The sequence below is a fragment of the Buceros rhinoceros genome, unplaced genomic scaffold, assembly GCF_000710305.1.
Source record: "Buceros rhinoceros silvestris isolate BGI_N320 unplaced genomic scaffold, ASM71030v1 scaffold929, whole genome shotgun sequence".
Classification (NCBI taxonomy): domain Eukaryota; kingdom Metazoa; phylum Chordata; class Aves; order Bucerotiformes; family Bucerotidae; genus Buceros; species Buceros rhinoceros.
In genome coordinates this window covers 24,494-42,104 of record NW_010429527.1, presented here as the reverse complement: position 1 = coordinate 42,104, position 17,611 = coordinate 24,494, and the positions used below count along the sequence as shown (strand labels likewise).

Sequence of the window (17,611 nt, the reverse complement as noted above, 5' to 3'; positions counted from 1 at the left end):
GGCGGCCCCCCTGCCGAACCAGCCAGTTGTGATGGGGCTTTCTGCGGGGCAGACAGCCGCCTGCTCCCGTCACACAATAATATCCTCTAAACTGCTGCCATAGCTCCTGACTTCAATGGGCACCCTGCCTTTCCGAGAGCTTCCATTCATTTTAGTGTTTTTACTCCATCAAACAACACTTTAGCGATGGACACGGTACTGCAGTATCAGGGCCGCAAGCCCTGATCTGGTCTCAATCCAATCTGACGTCTGGGAGGTAGAAGATTTTATAGTGCAGAAACAATGTCCACACACCATGTAAGCTTCCTGGGCCATTTTAAAATAATATAATATATATACAGAAACTAAATATAATAAAGATGGGGGCAGTTAATGTGAACCAGCTGAATTTCACTGAAGCTAATGGAGCTACTCAGGGTTGTACCAAGCGAAGAATTGACCCTTAGGCTGACTCTGCCGCAACTGAATCAACATCACGACTCGATCCCCACCTATTCCAAATTTCTTGCATTTGTTCTAGGACTTCCCACCAAGGCTCAGAGCTTATGCCTTCTTCTACAAAGCTGTGAAGTTTCTTAAAATACCATGCACAAATGAGGTAAAGCCGCTGTTTTTGACAATAGGAGTGAAAATATCCTTTCATACTTACTGAATGCCCTACTGGAATAGATTCAGACTGTAAATATTGACCCATGGACAATGCTGGATTATGGTACAAGCCTCTCCGGGGAGATGCCGCTCTAACAGAGGCCAAGTATCTCCTCTCTCGCCTAGGAGACAAATCTCTTCGAACAGATGCATCTTTCCCTGGTGACATTGGTCTCCTTGGCGATAGGTGACGTCTTGGTGACACGTCCCGTCTTGGTGATAACTCTCTCCTCAGCACAGCCTCCTTCCTTGGGGAAAGGTGCCTCATGGGTGAAATATCTCTTCGGGGTGACAGATGCCTCCTGGGTGACAAGTCCCCTTTTGGCATTAAATACCTCTTTGGTGAGTTATCTCTATAAGGTGAAGAATCATAGCCAGGTGAGGACTGTCGACTGGAAGGTGAGAAGTCCCTTGGAGACGAACTGGGATCTAACGAAAGCACATAATCCTCATCCATGCAGCTAGGTATGTCCAACCTGTCTTTATCGGGCTCTGAATCGGTACTCTTGCTCTGGAAAAACCTCTGATATTCTGTCATCTGTGAATCTTCACAGGAGTCACTTGATGTTATAAGCTGAGTAACCTGAATGCTGGGTAAGGTGACCAAGTAACTGATGAGGGAAGAGTGTCCCACGGAAAGAGAGCCCTCGGGGGAAGCCCCCTGTGAAGCCCCAGCCGAGTTCACTGATAGGGAGGAGAACCGAGGGGGCTGTGGACTGGTGCTTCTTGATCTGGTTTTTGGTGTCGAGTCTCCCTGAGTATCATCAAAATCATCCTCATCTTCATCATCATCATCATTGTCATCACCATCCTCACCATCTGACTCCTCTGCATCAGAAAACTGGTGCTCTGCTGAGAGGCCTGCCAGGTTGCTACTCTTCTCGGTCTCCTGCTGCATGTCCTCCATGTTTTCTGAAACAGCCACAGCAAGTCAAAATGGTGAGCACACACCCCAACTCTTGCACCTCCCGCCACATCGATTCCCCACCCAGCACACCCACTGCCTTCGCTGGATGCTCTTCATCCGGGATGGCTGCATAAGGCCATTTGTCATGGTCTCAAACCATAATTTTTCATAATCCTATCTTAAAACTCTATGCTCGAAAGGAAGTATCAAAAGCAAATTTACCTTACTCCACCTTGCAACTTCACTAAGTGTTGCCATCTCTCACATCTATACTGAGAGGACTGAGGACTTTTTACGAGACAGATGACAACAGGTCATGCTTTTATTTCTAGCTCCTCCTCATGTATCTTAATAAAAAATTTAACTCAGGCAAATGGATCAGATTTATTTTTTTATACTTCCTGTTTATTAAATAGGTGCCTCTTAATTAAAATCGCCCCAAATATTCCTAATATATTTTTCCACGCCAGCCACTGTGCTGAAGTGCAGTGAGTCATTTGCATACTCCAGAGGCCATTCCAACTAAATTAAATCATTCTGACATACCTGCTTCTTCAGTTTCAGCATCATCTACGGATGTCATTGATACTCCAAGCTCCAGGCATTTTTTCATGTGTGCTTTAGATTTCATATGTTTTGTCAGATTTCCTATGGATCAGAGATTGATTTAATTAATGACCAACAGCAAAGATCACTCTCCAAGTCAGGTTTTGGTGTATCTTAACTCTATTATCTCGCAAATGGGGGTTTTTAGTTTATATAAAACCACAGCAGAGAGGGCTGACTCATCCAGCCCACTGCCCTCACAGCCTGTTTTAATGAGTGTGGTTTTATATCTTTAAAAAAAAAATAATTAAATATACTTAAAGTCAGGGCCTGAGAGGTATATAGGCATCTCTCCAATTTCCCACATGACGTTCAGGCACCCCAGCAAGCTAAAAACTTCACTTTTGGATATTATGTATCCCTGGGCTCAGTGTTCATGATGTGTGCAGACTGCCTGCACACTGAAATAAGTCCAATGCACACCAGCTGTTCCGGGCTCACACTGCATTTCTCTGGGGTACTTTCAAGCTAAGGGCTCTCTCATCTAATTCACATGTAGGTTCCAAACATTCAGTGTGTTCAAAGCATTTTGAAGCAAAAGTACCCCACAAAAAAGACATTTATGGAGACTTCTGTATGCAAGTCTATTGCCTAGCTGCAATCTCTGAGCTGAGAGGAGCTGTATTTACAGCATTCATCTGGGATGTGGGAAATCCAGGTTCAGCTTCCTGCTTTGGAGCATGGATCTGAACCAGACACAGCAGGGATTTGAAATCAGATCTCCACTCCCTTGAGGGAGCAATCTAACACTAGACTATTGACTTCCTGGAGTGCCTGTCTTGGTCTGTTTTTTCACAGATAGGAAAACTGGATTGAGACTGGCCCCAAGAGACATTTCGTGGCAAAGAGTCTTGAGCACAAAGTACAAGCTGGAGAAACGAGAATATACTCTAATCCATTAGCCACTTCAGTCGCACTTGCAACACCCAACAGGGAAAGAAGAATGGCACAAGCAAATCCAACCCACTACCAAGACATGGTGCTTCTCAGCTCAAGGAAAACACTCTGTGAATGTACCTCTGCTGCTTTTGGGACTCCAACCAGCATCTCCAGACGGTGCATGCGGCACATGCAAGCTGGGGGCAGAACACTGCACCAGTCTGATAGTGGAGGTGTGCTTAGAAGATCACAAGCCAGGCTCTTCTTCTCGGACTTACAGTCCCAGCTAGTTCAAATAATTCCCTTCTCAGTAAGAGTTTCTTACTGTGCCTGTGCACTGCGTGAAAAGTCTACCTTGGCCACTGATGCCTCTGGATGGCGAAATATTCAGGATGTACACTGAAAACCTAAGTACTGTTCTCAGCAAAATAGCAACAATTTTGACCCTTACAACTGCTCATAAGCACTAAACCAGCACTTGAACACTTCTTGTACTTCAAAGGCTAACTCAGTCTCCTCTTGCTCATGGCCTTCTTGTGCAATGGTGTACCACCTTCTCCCTGTTTCTTCTTCTCTGCCAGAAATGCCAGCCTCAGCAAGCCATTTCACATTTCTTTCCATGCCACCTCTTCTGACTGGAATGTCCTCTCTGAACACGGCTGGAAAACCACAACTCTCCTTCAAGTCCCTCCTCAATACCCATTCCTCCAACAATGTGAAATGTAAACAATGACCCAAGAACAGCTCACCAGATGGTCTATTGGGACTACAAACGAGCAGCTCCTTGTCTTTGTCTCTACATCCCCATGAAAGTTCTCATGTGAAATTAGGTTGAGGGGTCTACTACCATCCATCAGCTATTCCCATCTTTGGCAGAGGAAGAACTGCTGGAGTCATGGAAACTATTACACCTCTCAATCCTCAAAACAGCCATGAAGCTGTACTGGGATCTTTGGAGAAATTGCCTTCAGCTTTCTGCAATGGGACCGGAATCCATTTCCCTTGCCTGCCAAAGGGAAGCTAAGGAACTGAGAATGTGAGGCTCATTTGGGCTGTGCTACAAAGAAATGCTACCAAAGTAAAGGATTTTTTTTTTTCAAGTAGACAGTTGCAATGCACATCCAAATTTCAAAGAATATAATTATCTGTGGCCTCAGGGTGACAAATGGAAGCTTTTCTCTGTGCTGCTAAATACATGTGAACACAAGCTATCAGATCTCTATTCATAATTAATACCACACTGGATGGAGTGGCCCATCTGGGAGACATACATTATTTATAAACTTGAAACTGACCCACTGTAAGGCCCATGAAGGCACGTTTTCCTCAGCAGCTGATGCTCTTCTTCTACATTATGGCATAACAAGCGTACTCTCCGGGTAGCATTTAAGTGTTGCTGCAATTAAAATTTGCAACATGTACCAATTTTGGCAGAAAGTATTATTTGTAAGGGCGGTTCTTACGCTACTGCATTTTCTCTGCAGACAAAGGGACCAGCCAAGTGCCTATAGCTCTTAATGAAGCTATCCAAGGAGTCGCGGAGTCTCACAAAATTCCTGGATGAATTAAACATAAGAGAAAATCCTCTCTCATGAAGTCCTATGTACACAAACAATAATTTTAATCTGAAGAAAATTCTCTCCTTGATTCCAGGTTGCCTTTCTTGGATCCCAGATGGCAGAATTGCTCGAGATTCGTTTAAGAAGTGGCAAGAGTTCAGAAAAAAAGTCAAGTACCTTTAGTCTTGAAGGCAAAATTGCACAACTTGCATACATAAGGCCGGACATCAGTATGAGTGCGGATATGCTTTTTGAGCATGCTTGGCTTCTTGCAGCGGATTCCACATTCTTCGCAAATGTACTTTCCTCGGCCACGACCTCTGACATAGACATAATCCTCATTTGATTTATACCTGTTGGAAGAGAGAGAGTATTTAAATCATACGATCCCCAGGCCACATACTTGCACAAACATCACCTCCGTGCATCTGATCTCAATCTTTTATGTGCCTCATCACCACAAATCCAGAGAAGTCCATAGGAACTAGTGAATTTTCAGTCTGGAACACAAAGCATTTGCCGTTCAGGGAACGCACTGGTCCCCAGGTGCTTTAACAAAATGAGAGCAAAGGGCTGCAATATGAGAACAGACTAAATACCTTGTCAGGGAACAGATTAGCTACCATTCCTGGAGACACAGCACAACTCCAAGTCTACAGGTTGGATTTACTATTTCAGCTAACTGTAGCCCTGTACAACTCACCCACCTACCACCACTGAAAACAGCGTCATTTTGTGGCACGGTTCATTTAACTATTTTAGTTTATTTATCCCTTGGGATCGGACAAATCGCATCCTGGAAATGCCTGTTTCTCATCATTAAGCATAAAGGGAGTGCAGCTGACCAGCAAGGATATGAGCATTTGCACTGCAGATGCCTGAAGTTCCCAAAGATGGATCCCTCCCTAAGGACACCAAGTTGAGTTCACTCAGGTACGCGCTGCTTTAGAAATAAGATGGGAAACTTCCAAGCTGCATACTTAGCAGAGAGTTGCTAAAGGATTTTTTCTTAGCACAGGCGTAAGCGGTCTGTGCTATTTTTGCCGATTACATAGTGTGTAGTTAGATAATAAGTAAGATATGCAAATCTGTGTAAAGCTGTACATTGCCTTTATTATCATGATAAATTGTTAATACTGAAATTTAAAAGGACTCAGGGGATTTGCTGAGGCTGAGGTTTGAAGAGTGCCGGGCATTCCCTAGAGGGAGAATTTCATCCTCATTCACCCAAAGTACAATCCAGAAATTGTGAGAACTGATGAGTATTATTTTTTCTGCCCTCTGTCCTCCATTGCCCTCTCCCTAAGCAGCACAAAGTACTTTCAGTCACACTGTGGATGTGCAGCTCACAAAATATCGTTGGTACTGACAGTCAGCACTTTAAATATATAAGGGACTGTGTGAAAGATTCTGTTAATGTGATGATAACTCTACAAGAAGCAATTTTTGGGTTACAGAGCTGAAACATTTTTCAAGTCTGCTTTTCTTAGATGAACTTCTTCCATATGTTCAGCTACACCACTGACAATGTAAATACCAAAGCTAATATCTTAGAAACACACTGTCCTGTCCTCATGCCTATCGTGTTATCTATTGAACACATCAGCTCCTTTTTCAAATGTGGATGCCTGAATTCAGGTTTTTTCATTTCCTTTCCAATAAAGTTGGCTCTCTCCCTTTGCCGTCATTGTCCCTGGCACCATGGGCAAAACTGGCATAGTTCAACAGCATTCAATATTTAGCCATCTCTCTAGCAGGCATAACATTTCTGGGGTTCTGCTTTTCTGTCTGCCCCATTTCCCACGTTCTCCTTCATATACACATGCCAATGACTCCTAGTCATCTCTCTATCCACTGCTTCATCAACTACCTCCAGGCTTTCTCCCACGGACAGAAAAAACGTCCATTTTTGATTGAAAGACTGCCATTTTATCTTCTTCTCGTCTCTTCTTACAGTCTGATTTGACTGGGATGGAGTCTACCATATCACCCCTGATTGATAGACACTGGTAAGATAAATGCTGTTTTATAACATGCTTTTCTGTTGCCCCGTCTCTGCTGATTCTCCGCCTGACCTCATTCCACTGTGTTCTGTCACCTGTCAGATCCCATTGGGCACAAAGACAATTAGACAAGGCCCGTCTTCATCATTCATACGGATGCTTCTTGGCCATAACTGACCTTGACACTCTAAGTATGCTTCACCAACAATGATTGTAAGAGAAATGACACACACAAATTTGACATTTAAAGAAGGTCTGGTCTAAAAACTGAAACACCAGAAGACTGAGTCTATGGAGATTATCTTTCTAGCCTCCAAGAATATCAGATCTTACTATTAACTTGTGCCTCTCAAAGCTACACCCTTCCAATTACATAACTTTCATATAAGGACTATGGTCACTGCTGCTCTGAGCTTGACCTGAATGGGACTCTAGAGTTAAAAAGCATTAACAAGCCTCAGAGTCCTGCAACATCTATCCAAAATGTTATTTTATTGGGGATTTTCAATTACAGCCTATTACTGATAGATATAAAAGAGCAAACATAAGCAAACTGGAACTTCTGTGGTCAGCTGATATTGTCATTAAGCCAGATGTCAGCAGGCACGTTTGCCCTGTCCCTGCTTTCTTTTCACTTCTTGCCATTAGTAACTATGACTGTACTGCAGCAAGTACGGAACTTCAAACTATGCTCTTTTTTTGAGGAACGCTGCTTCATGACCCATCAGAGTTTTGCAGTCACAGTGATGGAAAGCAGATTTTGTGATTCAGATGATTTAATTTGAATCAAGCCAGGGGTAATAACGTGGTTGTTAGCTTCTTCCTTCAAACCCCCCTCTGCTGCGATGCTTATGAACTGCTCTTGAAGGGCTTTGGTGCAGCGAGGTGATGATGTGCTGTGACATGTACTTTTCACCTCAGCTTCGTTCAGTTCTTTCAGCTTCTCGTTCATCCCCAGCCACATTTAATTGCTTTTTGACCACCTGCCATACAAGTGTTCCACTCCCCTGGCACAAGGCAGCTGCACAACAGCACTTCCCCACCCAGCAAAAGGGCTTTCCCACAAACTGAAAACTGACTCATGGATCTTTCTCAACTATGGATTCTGAATTGCCTTCCTTGCCCTTACAAAATAAAAGCAGTCAAGAAACCTAAGCAAATCCACTCCTCAAGACATGAAAAACAAAATGAAAATACCCTGTGGAAACAAGGCACCACCAGACATGCTTGTCTGTCCAGGGGAGACAACGTGAAATGAAGATGACAGACAGTTGCTGCGTAGTTCAGTACACTACTTGTCTGTGCTGAGGTGATATGAAGATCAACTTGATGAGAGTAGAGCAGAATAGAGAAGAACAGAACAGTTCTACAAACAGCCAAGCAAGCGTAGAGACCCACCCACGTTAAAAAACTAGCTTTCAGAAGTCATAAACAAAAACCTGAAGAAGAGGACGAATTCAATAGTCAGGACAGAAAACAATGACAGACGTGGTTATATCTAAAGAATATTAGAACCATTTTAAAAAATAGCCAACCTAATGAAAAGAATGAATCTACCCTTCACAAACAATTCCTATAACAAGTATGATAAAATGACGATGCACGAAGAGCGGACCCGTTAACACTACACCATCTCCGTAGTTCACTGTAGTTTTGCAGGCTTTATGCTCCTATTGAGGAAGTCCCATTCTATTGCACAGATTACTTGAACCACCCCCAGTCCAGAAATTAATGTGCGTATCAAAGGTTTCTTACATCTTTTTTAACTCAAAAGATAAACATAGCCAAGTATTACTAGGAGACATTTCTAGGTGACGTGTGAATTATTATGACTTTACACAAACAGTTTCATAGCCCTTATTGGTGTACAGGGAAATTTAAGGTGGAATAAGTAACACACAAAGCTTCTTTAAGACGTTAGATGGCAGAGGTATTTTATAGAGTGACCTGTTGCACTCACACCAATCTGAATCCTCCTTTAAGCTGCTTTTCTTAATACACTTTTAGTCTTCTGACCTCCCATCACGCAGCACATCATCAGGGCAGCTTATCTTCAGCTGAGTGATCCATATTCAGATTGATACATAGTGGGAAGCAGGCAAATTTTATACTTCCAAGTGGTTGTGAGTTGAAGCAACAGCTCTTTAAACTCCTTGTAACCTTAAGCTCCCCCTGAATTTAGGTCATTCTTGTAGCCAACCTAGTGGCTTGGGTATTAGGACAATGTACAACTACAGAGAACAGCCAGGATCAGGGTGTCTGGGCTATTATAACTATCACAGTCTCCAAAATAACTTTTTTTCATATGGTCTCTCAGGCAAGATGTAGGCTATACTCCTTCAGCGCTGCCGACTACAGAGAAAAGCCCATGTTCATTTCATGGAGACTACTCAAGCAGAGCCAAACCTCAAAATGTTAATGAAGGACAACTGAGATTTTAAAGAGTACAAACTGATGGGAGAAGGAAATGGATGTACAAATTTCTCACATCTCCATCCTGACCTGTTTAGTTACCCCAGTAAAACAATGCTGTGAGACCATCTCGGTTTGGTAAGACTGAAAACCATATCTGTTCAGCCACATGACCATTCACTACTAACAACTGGCAAATTAATTGCATCATGTCAGAATTCTGTAAAAGAAATTAAACAACATATTCCATTTTAGAGTATACTGCAGAGGCGAAGAAGGGTCCATTTCATTTGTTTTACCTTCATAAGCCTCAAAACAATGTTACTGGGCTTTCAGGTCTCCCTTTTCCCTCTCTTTGTTATCACCTGAGTGATACACGGCCATGGTAAAATTAAGTATTTTATTTTATCAACCATACATGACAGATCTATGGATTAGGCTTAGATAGATTTCATTGCCATCTTACATTTTATCTCCAAAATACAACTTGAGTAAATAATAAAAATCTACAAGAATAAGAGTAAGCACAGCTAGATAACTCATTCAAGTGACTGGAGGTACACAGAGTCTAAAAAGGGAAAGATACCCTTACGGAAGCCATTTAATACAAAGAAATGCTGTAGAAAATACCAAAATGTTAACCGTTTATCCATTTCTTTATGACCTAAGGAATGAAAGTAACAATTCTGAGAGAGTTCTCTCTCACAGACAGAAAATGTAATTGTCCTAAAGGCAAAGCAGAGCCAAGAGTAAGCATACAGGCACCCTGCATTTTGTTTCAAGACTGACACATACACAAAAAAGAAGAGGCTTGGGAGCTACAAGACAAGGCGGGAATACAGGAGACGGTTCACATCCTAATTCATTCATATTCATTTTCAAATCTCTTTAAAATGACAGGCTGAGCTTGAAATTTCCAGTCGCATTTTCTTACCCTCCTTCAAAGATTTTAATTCGTATCGGCTCAGTTTGTTTGGATGTAATGTCTTTATCTCCATGAATGTCTCCTTTTACTCTTTCTTTTATAATATTCCCCACTACTTTCTTTTCAAGCTTGCTGCCAAACAAGAAGAATGGCTCGTGTTTCATCTGTAGAACAAAGTCAAGGAAGGGTGTTACTGCTAGAGCACACAATAAACACACACTTCATTTCAAGTACTTTTAACATTCCAGGTCAAAGCCAAACTCTCATTTTGGTGAAACTCTGTAAGATGAATTAATTTGTCCCATTTAATTTGACAGAGAATAAGAGAGGGGGCAATTTTTACAAGAGTCTTGACAGAAAAGACAGCATCACATCTTTTCTCAAAAAAAAAAAAAAGGGAAAATAGAGATGGAAAAGCCTTATAAGGTAATTTATTGTCATCACAGAATTTTCCCTGGCACTATTACCTAATGCTTAGTCCGTGAGGAAGAGTCAGTATGTAAAAGACATTAAATGAATCTGAAGATCCTTAGTCACTTTTAACTCTGATCTTCACTTAGAAATGCACGTGGACATTTGCATCTGATACTGTTTGAATCCGGACGTGGCAAAAACAAAGGACAAAATAAAAGGAGATAATGTATCAGGCTCTGGCGCACATGAAGGGAGGGCGTCATAAGCCTCACTTTTCACAGCTGACTTTGAAAACGCGGACAGAGACAGAAGAAGTAGCAGAGCTTGCAGAAGGGTAAATTGACGCTCAAAAGTTGTCATGGGAAGATGTCAATGTCTGATTTCCCAATGGGGAATCTTTTTTTTTTACAAATAAAATAATTAACTTACAGTTTACTAATACTTTCTCAAATAAAGGTATACAAATGTGATTTTAATAAAACCTCTTATTTACCTGAGCAAACTGCTTCCATGCACTTGATGATGTAAGTTTACCAGCTCCGGGTCTATGCATAGCAGCCAGAGTGTAGATTTCCGTGGTGGTTTTTTGCTTGGACCTTAAAAGTGCTAAAGTGGTCTTTGTACTTAGCCCAGATGGGTTTGGGTTACACGAACTTATACACCATGAAGCATAAACAGAAGATTTGAGGGTTGGTTGCTGAATGTAATTGGGTTTTGTATAGTTTAAGAAACACCAGCTCACAGTAGTAGTAGTGCGTAGACTCGGGAACTGAAGGATCTGTTGAAAATCTGCCACGTCTGTCAGGAGAATGGTTGAGCCTGTGACTTTCCCACCGGTATGGGATGACATCTGGACTAACATCCCAAGAGGCAATTTTTGGTGTTTCATTTGGTCTTCTGGCTGAATTTCTCCCGGTGGCAACGAAGACCTCTGTGGACTCATGCTCATATCCGAGGCTGTTTCATCCACATCCAGTTCTTCTGGTGAGTCTCTTCCTTCAGACGGGCCACTAGACTTCTGCCCTGGTGATGCTGAATCAAAACTGGAAAGTTTCTCCCTGCTCAGTGGGAAAGCATCAGCTGTTGGCATGCTAACAGGCGGGAAATCCTGAGATGGTGAGGACGACAGAGGTGAAGAGGATGACATGGATGGCAGACTTTCTTTTGGCTCAGTAGCACAGCTCTGCCTTACTAGTTGAGGCTTCTGCATTCTTGGGAAGTCTTTCTTTATATCTGAGTTAGTTAACTCAACTGCACTTAGCTCCTCAACTATCTGCCCATACATTTTTTCTTCTTTGACTCGTTTCTGCTGCTTGGTCTCCATGAAGAGATCCAAGCTGCTGGCAGGTGAAAGCATTCGTTTGCTTCCACCCAAGGTAGAAGCCATGTCAGAAGTGGAAGGCAAACACAAAGGAATTGGTGGCTCCAACCCAAGTGGCAGTGTCTGCGGCACTTTCCACAAAGGATATTTTTCTAGCCCTCCATGCTGACCCAACATCTGAGCTATGTTAAATCCAATTCCTTGCATGGTTGCATTAGTTGCCAGTGTTCTCTGAGAAACAGTTTCATCAACTTTACAGATGACAATTGCAGGACTGTTGCTCTGTCCAAGGATCTGGGAAATGCTTGTGTACATGACACTACCGTAAGATGGCACATGGGTTTGAATCCTGACAGGAACAACTGTTCCTGGCAAAGGCTGTACAGATCCATCACTTGAGGAGTCAAACTCTGTCTGAAGATGCTGCTCAGAGGAGGTATCTGTTGGTTTAATGGTATGGTCTGACTGGTACTTAGAAAGAGTATTTTTTGAATACTGCCCAGATGTTCCTGAGTAATGCTGGTATGCTTGCTCTTTAGCGTGCATGTAATCAGCTGGTTTCTTTCCAATAAGCTCTGGCACATGTTCCAGGTGATAACTTGGAGGAACGTCTGTTTGGAAAGGCTGTTTGATGTAAGGTTTCTGCAGCTGTTGTACAAAATGATGCTGGAAGTGTAGAGGTTCTGTGCATGACTGCCACAAGACGGGCTGCTGAGATGGTGGTAAGTGAACCATGCAGACAGCTGGATAGGGGAACTGAAACAAGGTGCTATGAATAGAGGGAAATGGAACTTTTTCCTGATGCGCAAGTAGCTGCTGCTGCTCTGATGGATGTTTGTTAGGAATGTAAGGTGCTTGTTGGATCAAGGGAGTCCTTAACATTTCCGGGCTGTCTGCAAGAAGAGACTGTTGCTGGACAAGGTGGGATGAGCTACTACTAAGCTGAGCACAAGAGCCAATAGTCTGTTTTCCAGAGTCATCTACCTGAATGGGCTGAAGTACAGAGGAAGAGGAGTGATGCCAGGCATGCTGGGAGGAGCGAAGACCGGCCTGTGCGTGTTCCATCTGCTCTTGCTTTATACTTTGTTCTGTGCTCTGATCAGTCTGGGAAATCTCTGGAAAACCACTGAAGGAAGCCTGGCGAACCAAGAAGCATTTTTTCCTTTCTCGGGATGGAGACAGTGCCATAGTAGGTGTCCCAGCTGAAGAGGCATGAGACAGGTTCCCATAATCAAAGGATTTACTTCGGATCTCTGGGATTTCAGCAGCATGAGGACAGGGCATCTGTTCAGATGAGCAGCGTCTCATTTCCCTCTGATGGTGATGCCCAGGGACGGAAAGTGAGTAAGCACCAGCAGGAACTGTTAAAAACTCAGACTGTTTTCCAAACTCATCCTGTTTGGGAGGTGTGATGAACTTCATACTCTCTTCTCTTTCAAAGGACATTGAAAAACTTGAACTGTGGGACAAATTACTTTCTTGGCTAGGGCTACGAGAGAGGCTTGTACCTGTGGATTCAAAGCTGGATTCTCCAGAGGAGTGCTCCATGTCAGCCAGTCGTAAACGCTTCTTTTTGGGTGGTAGTTTTTCGGCTGGAAGTTGAGAAAGGGTTTCACTTCTCTGGGGCCACTGGAATTCTTCGGTGGGTCTCTCTTGCTCTTTACTCTGCACTTCTTTATCTTTCTCAGGCTTATCTGGCTCCTCCGTGACACGAATTTCAGGTACCTGTATGTTGTGCTGGCGAACCAACCTGGGCTGCATATGATATGGCTGAGGCTGCTGGGATGGAGATGGCTTACTGGCATCAGCATTTTCCACTTGTGGAGCTCGGTCTGGGCTCATTGGGGACTCACAAATCTCACTTTCGCACATTTCAGAAGGTGAATAGATCTTCTCCTGATGGCATGCAATATGTTCTGTAGATTCAGACCTTTCAAATGAGTTTGGCCTGCTCAATGAATTTGTGTGCTGAATGACAGAGATGACATTTCCAGGGGGCTTTCTAGTCAGTGATTCTGCAGTCTTTTCTTGCTCTGCAGTTAAGGAGGAGTCTTCCAGAGAAGCTGCCGGGCTTCCAGACTGCAGGCAAGGCCTGCAGATTTCAAAATGCTCTGCATGGCAATGGGCAGCATTGTCCAGACCTTGAAGGGCAAATCCGCTCCTTGGCACTTCCTGAATTTGGGATTTGGGATCAAAGTCCAAAGGCTGAATTCCCCCAGTGGTGCCAGTCATACTGCTGCAAAGCATAGGACTGTCTTCCTCATCTCCAACACTCTCCTCTTTCCTGCGCTTTCTGTTTTCAAAAGTTGTTCCAAGCATGGACGGCACTGCCTGAGATTGTCCAAGTGGATCAACAAAGTACTCTCCCACCTTGTTCATCCCACCTAAGGATGGCGAGTCCCTGTAGTTCTGCTTCTGAGCTTCAAATTCTTCCCACTTTCTGTAGGGCTTTCCACTGGCATCATAGTCATAAAAGGTCTTGTCTCCTTTCTTCTCTTTCAAGGATGGTCCTTTGTCACCTGCTATCTGTCTGCTGGAAGCAATAATGATATTTTTCCCTGGTCTTCCATGATAGTCTGAATCTGAGTGCCCCTCCTGCACAGAGGGCAGTTCAAAGGCAGCCTGTCTCCTTAACATCCTTTGGTGAGATATTCCCACTGTCCCAGGGTAAAATACATCATCTGAGCCAGTCATCTTCTCATCAAATGAATGGCTTCCTCTCAGAGATGGGGGAATGCTCAGGCTGTTTGCAGAAGAGGTTGGCATGGAGTTACTTCTGATAAGAGGAGAGGAATCTACCGGGGGCTCTAGAAGAACAGGCACGTCACCCTGCTGACTGCCTTGGTAGAGGTTGGATTCACTTTTGATGGATGATGTGGTGGTCTGGGATTGTCTAGATTCTGTATTGCTGCCTGGATAAACCTGTGTAGATTTAATAGCGCTCAAACTACTGGAGTCAATGAGTTCTTCTTTATTTGGAGTCAGCTGAGAAATATGTTCCTCAAGCATCCTGATATCTAATCTATTATTTAAAAGAGGTAACGGCTCTGCTTTGCCCTTTCTACCCATTAAACTGTGTTCCTGATTTGTTGTGGCTACTGTTACGGCTGTCCTTTGATTAATCCTATAGAACTTCCCAAAGATGATCTCTTCGTAAGACTTTGCATTAGTATTTGGTGGGCTAATTTGTTGCTCAGCACTTTCTGAGCGGGAAAAGTAACCAGAGTCAGTGCTTCCTTTACTGTGTGGGCTCAGGAGGTTTAACGACTGCTCAGAATCTTGCCCTTTTTTCTCTGACAGTCTTAGTGCAAGTCGCTGTTTAACTGTGTGAGAGTCATCAGTCTTGGTACTTAAGGATGGGGTTTGCAACATATCAGAGCCAACATATGGAGAACTCTCACTAGGTAACTGAATTCCGCTTTTAGGGATAATCAAAATGGGCACTTTCACTGGCCCCACCAAGGACTCTTCCATGGAGGAGTGAAAACTGCTCCTGCTAGCAATGTCCAGGGGGAGCTGCGGGACGGGGCTCAGTTTGTCGGACCCTTCCACTAGGAGTGGGGTCTCCTCATCAGTGTCCGTGCTCTGCTCACCATCTGAATGTATTTCAGCTTCCACATCAATGTAACTGGCATCTAGGTCCAATTTAGAGACTGCTGACTCTGTGAAAGGTACCAATCCTGCTTTAATCGCATGGGCATGTGACTTCCTGTGCTTGTAAAGGTTGCTCTTCGTCTTGAAGGAGAAACCACAAGGAACACAAGGGTATGGTCGCTCCCCAGTATGAGACCTAATATGCTTTTTAAGTACACTAGGTTTGGCACAAGCCCGATTACAGTAAGGACAAATGTACTTGCCAGGCTTTTTGGGTTTGTGCTCCTTTTTGTGAGCATCTTCTGATTGTTCTAAAGATTTCTGGGAATATTGGCTGTATGCAGGGTTCAAACTTGAAATCTTCTTCCTGGAGAAACCTCCACTATGGCTATGCATATGAAAAGGAAACAAGTCCTCTGAGGCAACTGATTGCAAGTGGCCAGGAAACTGCCATGGAGGGCCTTCCAAGCTCTGATGTGGCTTTATGTTGTGCAAGAAGCCTTGTGGCAATGAATGCTGTGGGAAAGAAAGTGAATGTTGACATGAGTAAGGACTTGGACGATGCTGTGGATATTGCTTCTCCGTGACTTGCTGTGCAGCTTCATTCGATGATACCAGTTTCCCAGAACTAAAAAGTTGTGCTGATGCTGTGTTTCCTATTTGCTCGTGATCTATTTGTGGTTGCCTCTGTATTTCTTGATTGCCAAAAGTGCTCATCTTAATAACAGCTGAATGTTCTTGCCTCCATCTACTTGGTACTTTAGCAGTTTCTCCAGACCTTGAGGTAGCTTTTTGCCCTATAGCTGTGTCCCCAGAGTCCATTTTGTTACACAAGGTCTTAAGTGCTAGTTCACTTGAAAGCTGTGCAGACACATGGAGTGTGTCCAAAGCTGTGCTTTTTAAAGTTTTGTTGCTCCCATTTTTCCAGGGCTGTTGCAAGTTCACAGACTTTTCTTTCTCTTTGGAACTTTCCACGCAGTAGTCTATAGGCATTAGATTTGTGTCTGTACACTAATGTGAGTATTATACAGCTCTGTTCATGGCAAGAACTTTCCTAAACAGTTTATTACGTGTTTGCAAAGACTTGTTATAGCATTTCGACATTTTCCATTGTTATTAAATACTGTGATGCAGAATGACTCAGAGATATTTGTGATCTACTAGAGCAAAGTTCTCTTCATCTCTTCCATGGTGACACAGCAATCTGTACGGAGAAAGCAGAAACAAAGAAACCCCAGACTCCAATTAATACAGCCATGCTACATAGCACTGATGCAGTCTGTTGCACTTTTATCAAGCCTTACATGAAAAGTATTGTGGGACTTAAGCAAAGGTAACTCCATTTTACAAATTGCCCTTTTTTGAGCAGACACGCTAAAGACTGGCTCTAGAGATTGCACACAAGCATAATCACTACTCAACAAAAGCCTAGGAACAGAAAACAGAGATCTTCACTTTCCAAATTAAGCAGTCGCTTTGGAAGGCTTTCGGGGGACAGTTTAAAGGCTCAGTTCTCAGAAAGTCCACCAGCTACTTTTAAAGCTCTTTCAGCAAATCCTAACACTTTGGGGGGAATTACCTTACCCACTTTTACTCACCTACAGTTCAGACATGTACTTTAGTCACCTGGCCTTCCGCTAAAGTCAGGAGGAGGGTGATCAGCACTTCCAGACAAATCTTTCCATATCGTGATGGCTGCTTCAGACATAGGGGATGTCTGTGCACATGGCGCATGGCACTATGGAGATGCCTGTTTCTCCAGTCAGCTAGGCAGAAATCCTAGATGACTACCTTGGAGTATATTACATTCTAAGATGGCTAAAGTGAGGTACTTCTTACCGTAGATCCCCCAACTGTTTTTGCAAGAAGGTGTTGATCACCCTTTTAAACTACTTTTAAACAGTCAAAAAAGAGACATCAAACAAGCATTCCAAATGCAGCACTACTGGTACCTTTCCACATCTCCATCTTCCAATCACTATACTGGATTTTAGTGAGAATGTCTTGCTAGAGGTAAAACATGTCTTAGAGAAATGAACTATGACAATGTTTATGTGACTTTAGCATTTTAGATTTCAATGTTGAAACATGTCCGTCCATGCACATTTTATGCCTAAATGCCACAGATTTCCAAATAGGTTTACAAAGCAGGAAAGCTCAGAGTTATGATTTTCATAGATGAGTACAGCATTTGAATTTGAAGAACAATGTAGGCTTTCTGCTTCCTTATCCAAACACAGGACATTTTCTGGATGAAACAATGAGCATTAAAAAGACAGTCAGTCGTGATTTTACAACAGCAAGGAAGAGGATAAAAAAAGAAGCATCAGAGCTACTGGAGTA

At 43.1% G+C, this 17,611-nt stretch overlaps 1 protein-coding gene across 1 annotated transcript in view; it reads right to left on the bottom strand.

Moving 5' to 3' along the window:
• HIVEP2 (human immunodeficiency virus type I enhancer binding protein 2) overlaps positions 1-16,261 on the bottom strand; it is a 24,705-nt gene extending 8,444 nt beyond the window's left edge. Inside the window, exons 1-5 of the mRNA XM_010142648.1 lie at positions 10,847-16,261; positions 9,949-10,103; positions 4,777-4,952; positions 2,102-2,203; positions 650-1,560 (exon numbers count right to left, since the gene is read on the bottom strand). Coding sequence (XP_010140950.1) covers positions 650-1,560; positions 2,102-2,203; positions 4,777-4,952; positions 9,949-10,103; positions 10,847-16,261 — 6,759 coding nt within the window. The remainder of the gene's footprint in view (positions 1-649; positions 1,561-2,101; positions 2,204-4,776; positions 4,953-9,948; positions 10,104-10,846) is intronic.
• Positions 16,262-17,611: the final 1,350 nt, after the last annotated feature.